General features: G+C 47.8%; 1 protein-coding gene across 1 annotated transcript in view; it reads left to right on the top strand.

Moving 5' to 3' along the window:
- LOC134656829 (protein strawberry notch) overlaps positions 1-19,347 on the top strand; it is a 53,245-nt gene that overhangs the window by 28,550 nt on the left and 5,348 nt on the right. The window contains exons 16-26 of the mRNA XM_063512357.1: positions 442-614; positions 1,027-1,209; positions 2,690-2,878; positions 3,437-3,600; positions 14,280-14,470; positions 15,171-15,247; positions 15,836-16,024; positions 16,369-16,463; positions 16,897-16,974; positions 17,421-17,532; positions 18,384-18,526. Coding sequence (XP_063368427.1) covers positions 442-614; positions 1,027-1,209; positions 2,690-2,878; positions 3,437-3,600; positions 14,280-14,470; positions 15,171-15,247; positions 15,836-16,024; positions 16,369-16,463; positions 16,897-16,974; positions 17,421-17,532; positions 18,384-18,526 — 1,594 coding nt within the window. The remainder of the gene's footprint in view (positions 1-441; positions 615-1,026; positions 1,210-2,689; positions 2,879-3,436; positions 3,601-14,279; positions 14,471-15,170; positions 15,248-15,835; positions 16,025-16,368; positions 16,464-16,896; positions 16,975-17,420; positions 17,533-18,383; positions 18,527-19,347) is intronic.

The following is a 19,347-nucleotide window of genomic DNA, read 5'->3' as shown; positions in this document are numbered from 1 at the left end:
AGTTTGTGTTATTTGTCATGAATGTCATGATTTCAATTTGTACCTAAATATTTTTGTAGTTTTTTATCGTAATGAAAGGTATACATATATTAAAATACAAAAAATACAAAATACAAAATTTCTTTATTAACCAAGTAGAGCTAGCAAGATTGACAAAAGTAGGTAATTATACATGTATAATACACACGTTACATTACAGGATTAACAGTAGCCCTCACACTAGGTCAAGCCTGTGTCGTGAGGACTGTGGTGAGACAGTAACAGCCAAACGAATTAACAACTAGGTGGTGCTATAATACGAGTACAAGATAGTATAAATTTACAATACTACAAGATAATTATGAATATTAAACTTTAAGTTAAGGTGGGCAACTAAACTAAACTAAATTGTGATGACAACATAAATATTATAATTTTTTGACAATTGTTTTTTTTCTCTAGGGGCGTGTTCCAATCCCTGGTCGAAAAGCACTTCCCCGCCCCGGACCGCGAGCGCATCAACCGGCTTTTAGGCCTCGAGGGGCCTAAAAAGGCTCTTCCAGCGCCCACACCCAATGGACGCACCGCTACCCCTACTGTCACTGCATTAACGGGAGAGTCCAGTAAGAGGAAATGTAAGTACGAAAACTAGCCCATCAGCCTTTGGGCCTCGAGTTAAGTTTTCACCAATATTGTGTTCTTTGATATCACGCTAGGTATTTGACTACTAGTCAAATCAGTTTCTTTTTTCGGTTTGACAAAACGATTTAGTTTCTATGGAATTTATATGAAAAACTAGCATGTGACGCCACAATCAAATAACCTACTCTTTATAATTTTATACGGGTTTTAAAATAGAAATAGTGTCTAAAAATAACTTCTGTCTACGTTTCTTTATTAATCTTCTGATGCTTTATTTCATGCATGGTGTAAAATAATTTATTTTTAATACAGTCAAATACCCTATTGTAAATAAGCTAGTGTTTATATCTTCCTATTAATTTTCTGTGTCATTAGCATCATACTTTAATTTAATTATCTTTCCAGTAACGTCACGACAACAAGCCAACATAGCGGCCAAGCGTGCTCGCGGCGGTTCCTCTTCCGACGAATTCATCCGTGGATCCGACGACGAGGCAGAAGCGGATTCGGGTGACGAGCGCAGGCGGTCCGACTCCGAGAGCGACTCTAACCCGTTCCGCGCCGGATCCGGCACGGACTCGGACACTGGTGAGTAATAGACCTAGTTCCCACGTCTACAGATCCGTGCTTGCGGCAACAAGCCAACATAGCGGCGAGGCGTGCTCGCGGTGGTTCCTCTTACGACGAATTCATCCGTGGATCCGACGACGAGGCAGAAGCGGAGTCGGGTGACGAGCGCAGGCGGTCCGACTCCGAGAGCGACTCGAATCCGTTCCGCGCCGGATCCGGCACGGACTCGGACACTGGTGAGTAATAGACCTAGTTCCCACGTCTTCAGAACCGTGCTTGCGGCAACAAGCCAACATAGCGGCGAGGCGTGCTCGCGGTGGTTCCTCTTCCGACGAATTCATCCGTGGATCCGACGACGAGGCAGAAGCGGAGTCGGGTGACGAGCGCAGGCGGTCCGACTCCGAGAGCGACTCGAACCCGTTCCGCGCCGGATCCGGCACGGACTCGGACACTGGTGAGTAATAGACCTAGTTCCCACGTCTACAGATCCGTGCTTGCGGCAACAAGCCAACATAGCGGCGAGGCGTGCTCGCGGTGGTTCCTCTTCCGAGGAATTCATCCGTGGATCCGACGACGAGGCAGAAGCGGAGTCGGGTGACGAGCGCAGGCGGTCCGACTCCGAGAGCGACTCGGATCCGTTCCGCGCCGGGGCGGCACGGACTCTGACACTGGTGAGTTTTAAACCTATTTTTTACATCTACAGATATGCTTCCGTGGCTCCCGACAACGAAGCGAAAGCGGAGCCAGGGAAATAAATATTTGACAGTGACATTTTTGCTTAGGGACACATTATCATAGTTGATTTTGTCTAAAGTTTTGGTCTTAACGTTAGACTAAATCCTTTATTTATGAAGCAAAGGCAGAGTAGGGGGACGAGCGAAGGAAATCCGACTCTGTGGTCCAATCCGTTCCGCGCCAAATGCCATTGACTCTGGCACTGTTTCAAACAATTTTCCAAATGTTATCGAATAAGAATACATTTATTTGTATGTAACTGTGTCTTAATCTGATAAAAAAAAAATTTAAAATTTAATCTGTTTATTTTCAATCAAGAGGTTAGTTGTACAATCAATCTCAGTTACAATCTCTATATTTGGAGATTATTTAAACTAAGCTTAGCCTTATATGTGAACTTATATTGTTTTGTTACAGTGTGTTAGTGCTTACATGTTAATACTAGTTATATCTTACATTAATTCATGTTAATCAGTGCTTTCTTAAGTGTACTCTTTGCTTTATCAGGATATTTTTCTAAAGTTTCTACTACTTGTTTGGGTAAGCTGTTCAGGATATTAGGTAGGTATTTTGACCAGAGCCTTTTCCCATATTCATTGGTGCTATTAGGTATTTTAAAGTATGGTTCATTGGTTAGGGTCCGGAGGTGGGAGGGTCTTTTATACCTGTCCAGCTGCCCCAATAAGTGTTTATATTCTAATATCACAGCAAGTTTTGCTTTATCATATACACTAAATATTCTACAGTATAATTATTTCCCCAGAGCCCTGGATGAGAAAGAAGAAACCCCTCAAGAAGAAGAAAGCGGCGTCGCCCAAGAAGAAACCGTCCACCACACAGGACAAGATCGAGAACATGTTCACCAGGAAGACCACCGCGCCGACCGTCACCGTCGCGGCGCCGGGCGGGATGCTGACGGGAACGCCCGTCGGGACCAACGGACTTTATCTAGGTGAGCATATCTTTTCATACGGAACTATGTTCAGGAAGGCCACAGGCAGCTCGTCGGGACCAATGGGCGTTATCTAGTTTGGACACATTTTTCGGATCAGAGGCGCTACCGCGAAAACCGAAATTCGCAAATTGCGGGGATCTTTCTCTTTTACTCCAATGAAGGCGTAATTAGAGTGACAGAGAAAAATGCCCGCAATTTGCGAACTTCGATTTTCGCGGTTATAGCTCTGTACCGGATCGGACACACGGGGGCACTCGAGAATAAAAGCAAAGAGGATTTGAAATAGAGGTGGATTAAATTATGTAGCCACAGTAAATTTACTGCCATCTACCGAGAGAAGATTAAAACTGTTAGAACGCCATTTGACTTTGATCCTTATTCTTTCACTTATATCTGTCAATTTGTTAAATGTCAAAAATTTACTCCATCTAATCGAGACTAGGCCAAAGGTATGGTGCAATCTTTTCGAGCGATGGCGCCATACCTTTACCGCCGCCATAAAGCCGGGACTTATACTTGTTAGACTATAAGTTGTATTGAATGAATTGGTCGCAGGTCCAGCACGCAACAACCAGCCGCCGCCACGCTCGGCCATCGAGCGCGCGTGCAGCATGAAGGAGGAGCTCCTCGCCGCCATCGAGCGCCTCGCGCGCCGCCTGCCGCCCAACACGCTCGACCAGCTGGTCGACGAGCTGGGCGGCACCGAGAACGTGGCCGAGGTATACCATACTATACTACAGCTAGGTACTCCTACAACCAGCCCCCGAGCGCGCGTGCAGCATGAAGGAGGAGCTCCTCGCCGCCATCGAGCGCCTCGCGCGCCGCCTGCCGCCCAACACGCTCGACCAGCTGGTCGACGAGCTGGGCGGCACCGAGAACGTGGCCGAGGTATACCATACTATACTACAGCTAGGTACTCCTACAACCAGCCCCCGAGCGCGCGTGCAGCATGAAGGAGGAGCTCCTCGCCGCCATCGAGCGCCTCGCGCGCCGCCTGCCGCCCAACACGCTCGACCAGCTGGTCGACGAGCTGGGCGGCACCGAGAACGTGGCCGAGGTATACCATACTATACTACAGCTAGGTACTCCTACAACCAGCCCCCTAGCGCGCGTGCAGCATGAAGGAGGAGCTCCTCGCCGCCATCGAGCGCCTCGCGCGCCGCCTGCCGCCCAACACGCTCGACCAGCTGGTCGACGAGCTGGGCGGCACCGAGAACGTGGCCGAGGTATACCATACTATACTACAGCTAGGTACTCCTACAACCAGCCCCCGAGCGCGCGTGCAGCATGAAGGAGGAGCTCCTCGCCGCCATCGAGCGCCTCGCGCGCCGCCTGCCGCCCAACACGCTCGACCAGCTGGTCGACGAGCTGGGCGGCACCGAGAACGTGGCCGAGGTATACCATACTATACTACAGCTAGGTACTCCTACAACCAGCCCCCGAGCGCGCGTGCAGCATGAAGGAGGAGCTCCTCGCCGCCATCGAGCGCCTCGCGCGCCGCCTGCCGCCCAACACGCTCGACCAGCTGGTCGACGAGCTGGGCGGCACCGAGAACGTGGCCGAGGTATACCATACTATACTACAGCTAGGTACTCCTACAACCAGCCCCCGAGCGCGCGTGCAGCATGAAGGAGGAGCTCCTCGCCGCCATCGAGCGCCTCGCGCGCCGCCTGCCGCCCAACACGCTCGACCAGCTGGTCGACGAGCTGGGCGGCACCGAGAACGTGGCCGAGGTATACCATACTATACTACAGCTAGGTACTCCTACAACCAGCCCCCGAGCGCGCGTGCAGCATGAAGGAGGAGCTCCTCGCCGCCATCGAGCGCCTCGCGCGCCGCCTGCCGCCCAACACGCTCGACCAGCTGGTCGACGAGCTGGGCGGCACCGAGAACGTGGCCGAGGTATACCATACTATACTACAGCTAGGTACTCCTACAACCAGCCCCCGAGCGCGCGTGCAGCATGAAGGAGGAGCTCCTCGCCGCCATCGAGCGCCTCGCGCGCCGCCTGCCGCCCAACACGCTCGACCAGCTGGTCGACGAGCTGGGCGGCACCGAGAACGTGGCCGAGGTATACCATACTATACTACAGCTAGGTACTCCTACAACCAGCCCCCGAGCGCGCGTGCAGCATGAAGGAGGAGCTCCTCGCCGCCATCGAGCGCCTCGCGCGCCGCCTGCCGCCCAACACGCTCGACCAGCTGGTCGACGAGCTGGGCGGCACCGAGAACGTGGCCGAGGTATACCATACTATACTACAGCTAGGTACTCCTACAACCAGCCCCCGAGCGCGCGTGCAGCATGAAGGAGGAGCTCCTCGCCGCCATCGAGCGCCTCGCGCGCCGCCTGCCGCCCAACACGCTCGACCAGCTGGTCGACGAGCTGGGCGGCACCGAGAACGTGGCCGAGGTATACCATACTATACTACAGCTAGGTACTCCTACAACCAGCCCCCGAGCGCGCGTGCAGCATGAAGGAGGAGCTCCTCGCCGCCATCGAGCGCCTCGCGCGCCGCCTGCCGCCCAACACGCTCGACCAGCTGGTCGACGAGCTGGGCGGCACCGAGAACGTGGCCGAGGTATACCATACTATACTACAGCTAGGTACTCCTACAACCAGCCCCCGAGCGCGCGTGCAGCATGAAGGAGGAGCTCCTCGCCGCCATCGAGCGCCTCGCGCGCCGCCTGCCGCCCAACACGCTCGACCAGCTGGTCGACGAGCTGGGCGGCACCGAGAACGTGGCCGAGGTATACCATACTATACTACAGCTAGGTACTCCTACAACCAGCCCCCGAGCGCGCGTGCAGCATGAAGGAGGAGCTCCTCGCCGCCATCGAGCGCCTCGCGCGCCGCCTGCCGCCCAACACGCTCGACCAGCTGGTCGACGAGCTGGGCGGCACCGAGAACGTGGCCGAGGTATACCATACTATACTACAGCTAGGTACTCCTACAACCAGCCCCCGAGCGCGCGTGCAGCATGAAGGAGGAGCTCCTCGCCGCCATCGAGCGCCTCGCGCGCCGCCTGCCGCCCAACACGCTCGACCAGCTGGTCGACGAGCTGGGCGGCACCGAGAACGTGGCCGAGGTATACCATACTATACTACAGCTAGGTACTCCTACAACCAGCCCCCGAGCGCGCGTGCAGCATGAAGGAGGAGCTCCTCGCCGCCATCGAGCGCCTCGCGCGCCGCCTGCCGCCCAACACGCTCGACCAGCTGGTCGACGAGCTGGGCGGCACCGAGAACGTGGCCGAGGTATACCATACTATACTACAGCTAGGTACTCCTACAACCAGCCCCCGAGCGCGCGTGCAGCATGAAGGAGGAGCTCCTCGCCGCCATCGAGCGCCTCGCGCGCCGCCTGCCGCCCAACACGCTCGACCAGCTGGTCGACGAGCTGGGCGGCACCGAGAACGTGGCCGAGGTATACCATACTATACTACAGCTAGGTACTCCTACAACCAGCCCCCGAGCGCGCGTGCAGCATGAAGGAGGAGCTCCTCGCCGCCATCGAGCGCCTCGCGCGCCGCCTGCCGCCCAACACGCTCGACCAGCTGGTCGACGAGCTGGGCGGCACCGAGAACGTGGCCGAGGTATACCATACTATACTACAGCTAGGTACTCCTACAACCAGCCCCCGAGCGCGCGTGCAGCATGAAGGAGGAGCTCCTCGCCGCCATCGAGCGCCTCGCGCGCCGCCTGCCGCCCAACACGCTCGACCAGCTGGTCGACGAGCTGGGCGGCACCGAGAACGTGGCCGAGGTATACCATACTATACTACAGCTAGGTACTCCTACAACCAGCCCCCGAGCGCGCGTGCAGCATGAAGGAGGAGCTCCTCGCCGCCATCGAGCGCCTCGCGCGCCGCCTGCCGCCCAACACGCTCGACCAGCTGGTCGACGAGCTGGGCGGCACCGAGAACGTGGCCGAGGTATACCATACTATACTACAGCTAGGTACTCCTACAACCAGCCCCCGAGCGCGCGTGCAGCATGAAGGAGGAGCTCCTCGCCGCCATCGAGCGCCTCGCGCGCCGCCTGCCGCCCAACACGCTCGACCAGCTGGTCGACGAGCTGGGCGGCACCGAGAACGTGGCCGAGGTATACCATACTATACTACAGCTAGGTACTCCTACAACCAGCCCCCGAGCGCGCGTGCAGCATGAAGGAGGAGCTCCTCGCCGCCATCGAGCGCCTCGCGCGCCGCCTGCCGCCCAACACGCTCGACCAGCTGGTCGACGAGCTGGGCGGCACCGAGAACGTGGCCGAGGTATACCATACTATACTACAGCTAGGTACTCCTACAACCAGCCCCCGAGCGCGCGTGCAGCATGAAGGAGGAGCTCCTCGCCGCCATCGAGCGCCTCGCGCGCCGCCTGCCGCCCAACACGCTCGACCAGCTGGTCGACGAGCTGGGCGGCACCGAGAACGTGGCCGAGGTATACCATACTATACTACAGCTAGGTACTCCTACAACCAGCCCCCGAGCGCGCGTGCAGCATGAAGGAGGAGCTCCTCGCCGCCATCGAGCGCCTCGCGCGCCGCCTGCCGCCCAACACGCTCGACCAGCTGGTCGACGAGCTGGGCGGCACCGAGAACGTGGCCGAGGTATACCATACTATACTACAGCTAGGTACTCCTACAACCAGCCCCCGAGCGCGCGTGCAGCATGAAGGAGGAGCTCCTCGCCGCCATCGAGCGCCTCGCGCGCCGCCTGCCGCCCAACACGCTCGACCAGCTGGTCGACGAGCTGGGCGGCACCGAGAACGTGGCCGAGGTATACCATACTATACTACAGCTAGGTACTCCTACAACCAGCCCCCGAGCGCGCGTGCAGCATGAAGGAGGAGCTCCTCGCCGCCATCGAGCGCCTCGCGCGCCGCCTGCCGCCCAACACGCTCGACCAGCTGGTCGACGAGCTGGGCGGCACCGAGAACGTGGCCGAGGTATACCATACTATACTACAGCTAGGTACTCCTACAACCAGCCCCCGAGCGCGCGTGCAGCATGAAGGAGGAGCTCCTCGCCGCCATCGAGCGCCTCGCGCGCCGCCTGCCGCCCAACACGCTCGACCAGCTGGTCGACGAGCTGGGCGGCACCGAGAACGTGGCCGAGGTATACCATACTATACTACAGCTAGGTACTCCTACAACCAGCCCCCGAGCGCGCGTGCAGCATGAAGGAGGAGCTCCTCGCCGCCATCGAGCGCCTCGCGCGCCGCCTGCCGCCCAACACGCTCGACCAGCTGGTCGACGAGCTGGGCGGCACCGAGAACGTGGCCGAGGTATACCATACTATACTACAGCTAGGTACTCCTACAACCAGCCCCCGAGCGCGCGTGCAGCATGAAGGAGGAGCTCCTCGCCGCCATCGAGCGCCTCGCGCGCCGCCTGCCGCCCAACACGCTCGACCAGCTGGTCGACGAGCTGGGCGGCACCGAGAACGTGGCCGAGGTATACCATACTATACTAGTGGCTCTGGGAGCTGTAGACCTCGCGAGCATAGCTTATTGGGACCGTGCACGATGACAGCGCCACACAGCGGTTTGATCAATCAACAATACAAAGATTTTAATTTATTAAAAAAAAATACGAAGTTTAAGTGAAAAAAAAAATACAAAAAGTTATGTCGTATTACTGAATCGCGATTAGAAAGGGATTGAGATAGCTGTCAATCCATATTGATTTTGACGTAAGTGTATGGAAATCTGTTATTTCTAATCCCTTTCTGATCGCGGCATGATAATACTGGGGATCGAACCCAGATTTTCTGTGTGCAAACAAAAAAAGCGATTGTTTACAAAATCCGCCATGATAGTTCTTAGCTAAGCTAACGAAATTCGGCTACTCATTCTCGAGTACAAACTAAATATCTAAATACCGCCTAAACCAGCAATGCAATTTTTCTGCATTTTTTGCCATTTACTATGTAAATATGTGTTCAAGTTAATTCATATACGATTTGATGTTTACGCCATCTACTATGCACTAAAAATGCATTATTTAAAAAGTTGTTTATCAGGTGAGGCGGAACAATTACTTAAGCATATACCTATCAGCGAGAGTAATTACGACATTGCATGGAATATTTTATCAAAAAGATACAACAACAAACGAATTATTGTAAACACAATTTTGGCACGATTAGTAAATCAACGAAAATTAACTACGGGAACATCGAAAGGGTTACGAGATTTGTTAGACACCACAAGTGAATGTATGAATAAATTGAAAAATCAAGACATAAAAGTAGATACATGGGATACACTGGTAATTCATTTAATTGTCAATAAGTTAGACTCCGAATCACACAAAGAATGGGAACTCGAGCTCGGGTCCCTAGAGATTAGTGAATTACCAACACTAAACATGTTAGACAAGTTCCTGGAAAAAAGATTTCGTGTTTTGGAAATGATACAAGCTCCGCCGTCGAGTGCACCTGTAAATAAAAGAAGTTTTCATGTAAATAAAAGCGAACAGAAATGCATTTTTTGTAACCAAGACCACCTATTATACACTTGTAAGGAGTTTACGAAGCTTGAAGTAGATAAGAGAGTGGAATATGTGCAAGGCTGGCGGCTTTGTTTTAATTGCCTGGTACCGGGGCATTCAGTCAAGTTCTGCAAACATCGATCTTCTTGCCGCCGATGTGGGAGAAAACACCACTCTCTGTTGCACAGCACGTGGAGCCCGCAGTCTCAGACCTCTGCGCCGGTTCCGGAGGCATCAGCGCAGCTTTTAGAGGATAAAGAAGATACCAAGGAAGAAAAAGAAGATAAAAATAAAAAGAGTATTATATCTCACCTCACTACGGGGAGTCGCGCGCGGCTGATGCCAACTGCATTAGTGCAAGTATATGCTGAAAACGGAGAAAAACACTTGATGAGAGCGCTGTTGGACCCATGTTCACAAGAGTCTTTTATAACTGAGGCCGCAGCACAAAGGCTTCGCTTACGACGTACCTCAGTCAGTGGGCATGTCACGGGAGTTGAGAAAATGAAGACTACACTCAAGTATGTAACGGAAATAGAGTTCTCATCAAGAATCGAGCTTAAGATGAAGATGAAGGCAACTACTTATGTTGTACGACACGTCACCGACATTATGCCGGAGAATAAAGTGAAGATGGAAAACTGGAAACATGTCGAGAAGTTGTGCCTCGCAGATCCAACATGTCACACTCCAGGTCACATCGACTTGCTTTTAGGAGTCGAAGTTTGGAGCGAAGTTATTAAACCTGGAGTGATCAATGGCCCCTCAGGAACACCTATAGCACAAGACAGTCACCTGGGGTGGATTATTTGCGGAAATGTGAGGACAGAGCACACTGCCACAAAAAACATCGTCAGCATGCATCTCAATGTTGATCTTAACAACATGCTGAAGAAGTTCTGGGAGTTAGAAACCATAGAAGAAGAAAGCAATACACTAACCTCAGACGAAAAGAAGGCAGAAGACATTTATGAGAAGACACACAAAAGAAAAGAAGATGGTCGTTACGTGGTCAGGTTGCCATTTAGAGAAGAACCACCTGTGCTACCACGTGACTCACGAGAGATAGCAGTGAAGAGATGGATGTCGCTAGAAAGAAGATTAGATAAGAATCAAAAATTGAAACAAGATTACAACGACGTCTTACAAGAGTACATAGATCTGCAACACATGAAGAAAGTAGATGATAAAGAACTAACCGAGAATTGCGTATACCTACCACATCATGCTGTTGTAAGAGACGACAAACAAACTACACGAGTTAGAGTTGTATTTCATGCTTCATGTGCTGGAACTAACGGGGTTACCTTAAACGATGCATTACTCGTAGGCCCTACTCTGCAAGAAGATTTACGCGACATACTGCTGAGATGGAGAACACACAAAATCGCATATGTCGCGGATATCATTAAAATGTATCGGCAGATTGAAGTTAATGAAGAAGATACAAATTATCAAAGAATTGTTTGGAGAACTGATGCTCAAAAACCGATAGAAGATTACAAACTACTTACCGTCACCGGGACCTCTTGCGCTCCCTACTTGGCCATCAAAACCTTACGTCAAGTTGCGATAGATGAGGGTCAAGAGTATCCTGAAGCACAGCGTATAATACTAGAGGATTTCTACATGGACGACGTCCTGTCGGGGCATGAGACAGAAGATCAAGCTAAAATAAATCAGAAAGAAATCACAGCAATTCTCAAAAAGGGTGGGTTTGAGCTTCAAAAGTGGAGTTCAAATAGTGAAGCATTCATGCAAGAGATTGAACCTGTAAAACGATCACCAAAGGCCCAAAGAGAAGTAGATGGAAGAGACAGTATTAAGACTTTGGGTATAATTTGGAACACTAAAGAAGACAAGTTACAAATAACGAATAATTTGAAAGACTCACCTGAACAACCTGTCACGAAGAGGAATGTTTTAGCCGATATAGCTTCATTATTTGATCCAATGGGTTGGCTGGCGCCTGCGGTAGTAATCGCTAAAACATTCATGCAGAAATTATGGCAATTAGGTGTTGGTTGGGACGAAGAACTCGCAGATGACGTGAAGGAAGAGTGGCTGAAGTTTAGAAAAGAGATTCCTGCATTGACAGAAGTAAAGATAAATCGTTGGATACATACCAACGCAGACAGAAGCTCGATTGAGGTTCATGGATTCTCTGACGCCTCGATGAGTGCGTACGCAGCCGTAATATACGTCCGAGTCATCGAAACAGACGGGCAAGTACAAGTATCTCTACTCACGGCTAAAACGAAAACAGCGCCTTTAAAGCAAATATCCATGCCCAGATTGGAGATGTGCGCTGCTGTTCTGCTGTGTAGACTCCTGAAACATGTAGTAAGCATATTAAAAGTTCAAAAACATCAAGTATTTGCCTGGTCAGATTCACAAGTGGTACTGTCATGGATAAAAGGCGACCCAGGTCGATGGACTCCTTTTGTTAAAAACCGAGTTACTGAAATAAAGAAGATGAACGAGATAAACGGGTGGTATTATGTCAATACTAAACACAATCCAGCGGACCCAGTTTCACGAGGAGTGATGCCTAGAAAGCTGTTGACAAATACACTCTGGTGGAATGGACCGGCGTTTCTCAAGGAGCCAGCCATAGAACTGCCGGGAACCGAAGTACCTGAAACAGACTTAGAATGCAGAAAGGTTATTAAAACATTAGTTACTACAACTAAAGAAAATGAAGAGAATTTAATACTTACCTTGATAACTAAATACTCGTCGCTCGGGAAACTGGTTAGAATAATCGCATACTGTCGTAGATGGATGCTGCACCTGAAAAGAAAGAGAGAAAATAAAGACCACTTACCAACTTACCTGACGACTGAAGAGAGAGATGAAGCACTTACCATTTGCTTAAGACGATCCCAGGAAATCGAATTTCAAGAAGAAATTGAAGATTTAAAGAGTAAGAGACAGCTGAAAAGAAAAAGTCGATTGTTGTCACTCGCCCCCTTTTTAGATCCAAAGGGTGTGTTGAGAGTAGGCGGCCGACTACGCCATGCTGATTTAGAAGCCCAACAGAAGCACCCCATTATAATCACGAAAGACAATGCTCTGTTACCTCTTCTTCTAGCAGAAGCACACAGCAGCACTCTTCATGGCGGTCCGCAATTGATGGTGATGTATCTTCGATCCAAATACTGGCTAATCAACATGACTAATAAAATAAAGAAATATGTACGCAATTGCATCGTTTGTATCAGGCAGAGAGGAGAAACCGGCAGTCAGCTCATGGGGGATCTGCCTGCTATAAGAGTAAAGCCCGCAAAGCCTTTTTTGATCAGCGGAGTAGATTTTGCAGGACCTATAAACGTGCGTATGAGCAAAGGTCGTGGGGCAAAATCCACCAAGGCGTACATATCTCTATTTGTCTGCATGGTGACCAGAGCTTTTCACATCGAACTCGTGAGCAGTTTAAGTACAGAGGCATTTATAGCAGCTTTAAGACGATTCGTAGCTAGACGAGGACGATGCGCAGAGATGTGGAGCGACCATGGCACAAATTTCATAGGAGCCAAGAAAGACTTGATAGCCATGTGGCGCCAAGGTCAAGCAAGAATCCCAGACGAGTTTGCAGCCCTGTTGGACAATATGAGGATTAAATGGAAGTATATTCCTCCTGCAGCTCCAAATTTTGGTGGTATATGGGAGGCCGGCGTTAAGTCTATCAAATATCATATGAAAAGGGTCATAGGAAATTCAACCCTCACCTTTGAAGAATTAACGACGCTCCTCACCCAGATTGAAGGGTGCCTTAATTCTCGGCCCTTATACCCTCTCAATGATGATCCGGATTCCTTACAGCCGTTAACCCCAGGTCATTTTTTGACCACTGAACAGATTGTTAGTATCCCTGATGATGACTATACAGACTCTAAGATTCACCAGCTATCTAGATGGCAGCTAACGCAAAAGATGTTGCAAGATTTCTGGAGACAGTGGCAGAAGGAGTTTTTAACCCGTCTTCAGCAACGTCCTAAGTGGAACCGCGTAACCAAAGATCTGGACATAGGCGATTTGGTACTGGTCAAAGACCAACGACTCCCGCCTGGAAGCTGGCCTATGGGCCGTATTATAGGGAAACATCCCGGCCCTGATGGCTTAACTCGGACTTACGAAATACGTACAATTTCTGGTGTTTTGCAAAGATCTGTAACTAAATTATGTGTTTTACCTTGTGTAAAGGACTCCGTCCTTTCCGGGGGAGTATGTTCAAGTTAATTCATATACGATTTGATGTTTACGCCATCTACTATGTAATCACAATAATTTTAAAGTCCTAATTTTGCATGTGAACCATTGAACGTATCAATCTTATGTAATAATACTCATTACTTCTAATAGATGGCGTTACGGGTCCTAAAAATCATCAAGCATAGTTGTTTACTTGAATAAAGAGTCTTGCACTACCTATCTGCATGAACGCTGCATTTTTAATTCTCCCACATCTCTCATCGACTGGTACAATATGTCTCAAAAAGAAAATACTCTTATAATATCGATACGACTATTTGTTTAAGCGCGAGGTATCACAACTCCTCCATTTTTGAAAATTTCCAAAAACGAGCTCGACAAAAAAAAAATATTTACTCATAGAATCTGGTCACATAATTTCATAAGAATCGGTTGAGAATTGTGACCTGTAGAGAAGAACATCCGGACATACAAAAGCAAAATGCCCGAGTCAAAACGTAGACCTTCGCTACGCCTAGGTCAACTACAGCTAGGTACTCCTACAACCAGCTATATTTTTCACGACCTATATTTTTCAAAAAAAATCGAAATTTGTGTGATGTAATTAATTGACTACCCCAAAGTCGATGCAGACTTAGCGCACATAACTAAACCGTCTAAATCCATAGATTTTAATAGTTTGCCTTGCCCACAGATGACAGGCCGCAAAGGGCGCGTAGTGCAAACGGAGGACGGTCAGATCCTCTACGAGAGCAGATCCGAAGCCGACGTGCCCCTAGAAACGCTCAATCTAACGGAGAAGCAGCGATTCATGGACGGCGAGAAGGATGTCGCCATCATTTCTGAGGCGGCGTCGAGTGGTATCTCACTACAGAGTGACAGGAGGTTAGAAGTCAAACTCAAAATATTTTTTGATCGAGTAGGCCTTGCAACAAGCTCTTATGAAGAATCATTTTCTCGATGTGCTTACTAAAGGCAAAGAGAATAGATAGTATAGAGGGTTACTGTCAGTAATTTTCATAGTCACAGTAAATTTACTGCCATCTATCGACACACGATTGAAACTAAAAATGGAAATGTATACAACTATCAAAAAAATGTATAAATATATATGGATAAATGATTTTATTATTTTTATATAGTTTTGACCCTAGTGTTCTTTCACTGACACCTATGTTTTAAAATTGTTAAATATCAATGCCATCTAGCCGAGCATAGGCCAAAGGTGTGTGCGCCATCTATCCGAGAATGACTTTTTATTGATTTCTTAGGCACATTTTTTTCTTAGTCTTTATTCATCTTATACGGAGTTATCTTCTTTCTAAAGGTTTACCATTTAACTGAGTCAGTTGGATTTTGGTCAGCTATTGGTGGAAGGCTTGGCTGCATAAATCTGATTCTTATTATGTTAACTAATAAGTAAAACTGTAATATACAAACTAGTTTTAGTCTCAAAAATTATCTACTTTCTACTAGAAAATCACCTCGCAACTTCTTTATCCACCGCCTGAGGCCTATTAATCTGATAAGCGTGCGATTTTAATCCAATGAATACCTTGTGATTGTTATTTCGTGTTGTGTGTAGGGCGCGAAACCAAAGGAGGCGCGTACACATCACTCTGGAGCTACCGTGGTCCGCCGACAGAGCTATACAGCAGTTCGGTAAGTTTCTTAGTCTATCTTAGGCTGGTATTCCACCTGTACAATAACTTGGTCCAATGTGCATTGTGCGTCTCACTCTTTCACTAAGCAAAACGCACATTGGACAGGTGGAATACCACCATTAACTACACAGAAGAAAATCGGCAACTTAATGCCATAATCTACCCTCCCGAAGGAAAACTGGCTGAAACTGGAAAACCGTTTATGTTGACAAACATTTACACTGTAAACTGTGAATCAAGTGTCTTCGTTTCTGAATAGATTTTGTACTGTTCACTGCGTCCGACGAGTGTAAAATTTCAGTTCCTTGGTCATTTCAGAACCCACATTGTAGCCTCTTGAAGCCTTGAGTCCTTTTCTGCAGTTGCACTTTAGCTGACAGCCAATACCAACGGAGCGGCAGCTGACGTTCACGAGGTTTCATGGTACAGTCAGCAATACTTAGCTAATAAATAGCTTAGTACCTTTGCATACAAATTTATATGCAGGGGGTGCCTTTTCTCTGCAGCTGACTGTACATATCCCAATAATTTGTAGCGTTCCATGCCCAAAGGGGCCCCATTTAACTTCGTTTTATTATGTATCCAGGTCGCACACATCGATCTAACCAAGTGAACGCCCCGGAGTACATCTTTCTAATCTCTGACCTGGCTGGCGAGCGGCGCTTCGCCTCCACCGTCGCCAAGCGGCTCGAGTCCCTCGGAGCCCTAACACACGGAGACAGGAGGGCCACCGAGACCAGGGACCTTAGCCAGTTCAACATCGACAACAAATACGGTGAGCAACTCAAACTGAAAGTTTTGAATGATTCACGGTTAGTTTCACTAGACTTATATCCCGGTCGATATAAGTCTAGTGAAACTAAAAGTATCATAGGTAGAACCACAATATCTGCATTTCTTACTCGACTCGAGAGGTCGAAAGAGAGAAAAGTGATATAATAATTTGAAAATGTTCTGCTTTCACAGACATTTTTAGCAGAATAACTTAAACAGAAACTAAGGTAGCATACAAAAAATGTCCCAAGAATATACATTTGGCATAATAAGTACGTCGCCTAGATACAGAAACCGTAGTTAATACTAATAATTTAATTATTATAACCGCATTTTGATTACCAGGCCGGACGGCGCTTGAAGCTGTAATGAAGGCTATCATGAAGTACGAAACGCCGCTAGTGCCCCCGCCGAGGGATTACAATGGAGATTTCTTCCAGGTAACTTATAAAATAAGATAACGCTCGGCATGAAGATGATGTATTTTACCACTCATTATCGAGGCCAAAAGAAGAAAGACTACTTATGTAAAGCCATCGCTATAAATTACCTGGTATATTTTTTTTACGATACGTTTTGCAAAGAGTTATTTTTGTCTCTTTTATGTCTGTCAATGAATATCACAATTTTTGAAAAAGATCTCTGAAAGTACATCAAATCTAGGATCATTTATTTTTTAAATTCGTGAAAAATAATTATCTGTCAGCTCCCACGGCTCATATATGAGCCAGAACGCTTATGGTGACGTCATATCGTGGGATTCGACAGGTTAAAAGACAATTAAAATGTTCCCGAGTATAATGAGGTTGGTCTCGAGTATAATCTTTTTTGGCAATGATTATTAATTTCTGAAACTTTCTGTTTGTATGACAGGATATCGCCAGCGCGCTAGTCGGAGTAGGGCTAATAACCAACAGCGAGTCGGCGCCCGGAGTGCTCACGCTTGACAAGGTACGTCTGCACGTAGCTTGCTAAATAATTTACATCGTGGCAGGGTCGCCATGTGAAGGTGGGAATCGGGAACTTAATCATCGTAGCCGGTATTCATTGTTTCACTTTACGAAGACAGGTTAAACGCGCAAATCTTAACGCAGATGGCGCTGTAGCGAATAGGTTCTAAGTGATTTTTTATCGCTGTTGTAAAAGTCGTTTCGATTACAAAAATCATAAACTAGGGACAACCACCTGTCAGTTGAAAATAATTTCGCCAAGCGCCATCGGTAGTGAGCAATTGGCATTACGCTATCGCAAATCGCAAGAATAGAAGCAACTTAATCTCATGCTGGCCGTTGTGAAATGTGTGCCGGCGCTTAATGAATAGACTAGGCGACTAATTGGCTGGCTAATTGATTGAATTGAACCACATGGGTGCAACACTAATATTAGATTTGTTGCAGGACTACAACAACATGTCGAAGTTTCTCAACAGGATACTGGGCATGCCGGTGGAACTGCAGAACAGGCTCTTCAAGTACTTCACGGACACGCTCAACGCTGTCATGGAGCAAGGTAGCATTCATTATAGTTGGTCAAGCCAATTTGTCAGTAAATAATTACAAAAAAAAACTATACTCATCCTTTTCTTTTGGGTGCTAGTACTAGTGTAAGACAAAGATAGTATGATTATATCTGTCTATATTTGAAATGAGACAGTCCTTTGACAAACTATATATATACCTATTAGTACGAGTGTATTATTTATTTATTTAGAAGTTTAATTCAGGCAACAAGGCCCATATTACAAATACCTTACAGACTAACATACATATGTATTTTATAAACTTAAAACTAAACACTAGTTATTTAGTCGACAAAACGGCGTGGTTCCGTTGCATCGGCTGCTCCTGTGTCGGATTCGGCAGTTTGCCCCGGAACCTCCGAAACACGACACCCTTCGGCCAGAATATAATACAACCATTCATTTAAATGAGTTATGGTAATATCCATGGGTTTTAAATCAGTAAAAACTTTAATTAAGAGCCCTAAATTAAAAATTGGGAGGAGGTGCTAAATAGATGAAAAATAAGCCATTTAGTGCCTGTAAACACTTCAAGCCAGCGAGTCCAGAGGATATAGTCTACATGACAATCGAAAGATAACAAATGTCGTCGTCATTATTTTTTACACAGTATTTTTTTCTATCGACTTACGATTGACAAATTTCGAGGTTACGCAACTAGGAAATACTTTAATTAGCACTAAAAAAAACCGTCTTTCTTCGTTTTGCGGTTCTGCGCGCAGTGCGGCCCGGCGCAGAGTTTTCACGGGCCTTGAACCAAAAAGCCCGCTGCTTTGCGTGCTGCCTTACTGGGCTTCATAGTGTGAATGTCAGCAGTGTTTACAATAGTATGTGTTCGCAGCCAAACGCAGCGGGCGGTTCGACCTCGGCATCTTGGACCTGGGAAGCGCCGGCGAGTGCGTGCGCCGCGTGCGCTGCGTGCGCTTCCTGCGCCGGCACGCGACCGGCACAGCACCCGTCGAACTACACACCGTGCATTCTGAGGTAGACACTTACTATAGTTGGTCAAACCAATTTGTCAGTCAGTAAGAACAAGGAAAACTATACACATGCTTTTCTTTTGGGTGCTAGTACTAGTGTAAGACAAAGATAGTATGATTCTCTCTGTCTATGTTTGAAATAAGACAGTCCTTTGTAAACAATATTTTTTGGATACTACTGTTTTTCAATCCACCAACGGGCGGCAGCTGACGTTCACAAGGTTTCATGATACATCTCCCTTAACCAGTTTACAAATTGTCTTCACTTTGGTTAGTGTAAAGTGGCTATATTACATGCTCTATTAAATTCTATAACTATAACATATTGAAAATACCATAAATTTAATAATTTACCCAAAAAAGATCTCAATATAATTTGATTTGTGTTTTTTGCCGATTCCCGCCTCGGCCACCGGTGGACTTGGTCATTTTTAGGGTTCCGTAGCCAAATGGCAAAAAACGGAACCCTTATAGATTCGTCATGTCTGTCTGTCTGTCCGTCTGTCTGTCCGTCCGTATGTCACAGCCACTTTTCTCCGAAACTATAAGAACTATACTGTTGAAACTTGGTAAGTAGATGTATTCTGTGAACCACATTAAGATTTTCACACAAAAATAGAAAAAAAAAACAATAAATTTTTGGGGTTCCCCATACTCAACTGAAACTCAAAACTTTTTTTTTCATCAAACCCATACGTGTGGGGTATCTATGGATAGGTCTTCAAAAATGATATTGAGGTTTCTAATATAATTTTTTTCTAAACTGAATAGTTTGCGCGAGAGACACTTCCAAAGTGGTAAAATGTGTGTCCCCCCCCCCTGTAA

This window comes from Cydia amplana, chromosome 19 (genome assembly GCF_948474715.1).
Source record: "Cydia amplana chromosome 19, ilCydAmpl1.1, whole genome shotgun sequence".
Lineage (NCBI taxonomy): Eukaryota > Metazoa > Arthropoda > Insecta > Lepidoptera > Tortricidae > Cydia > Cydia amplana.
This window is presented reverse-complemented; position numbering and strand designations above follow the sequence as displayed.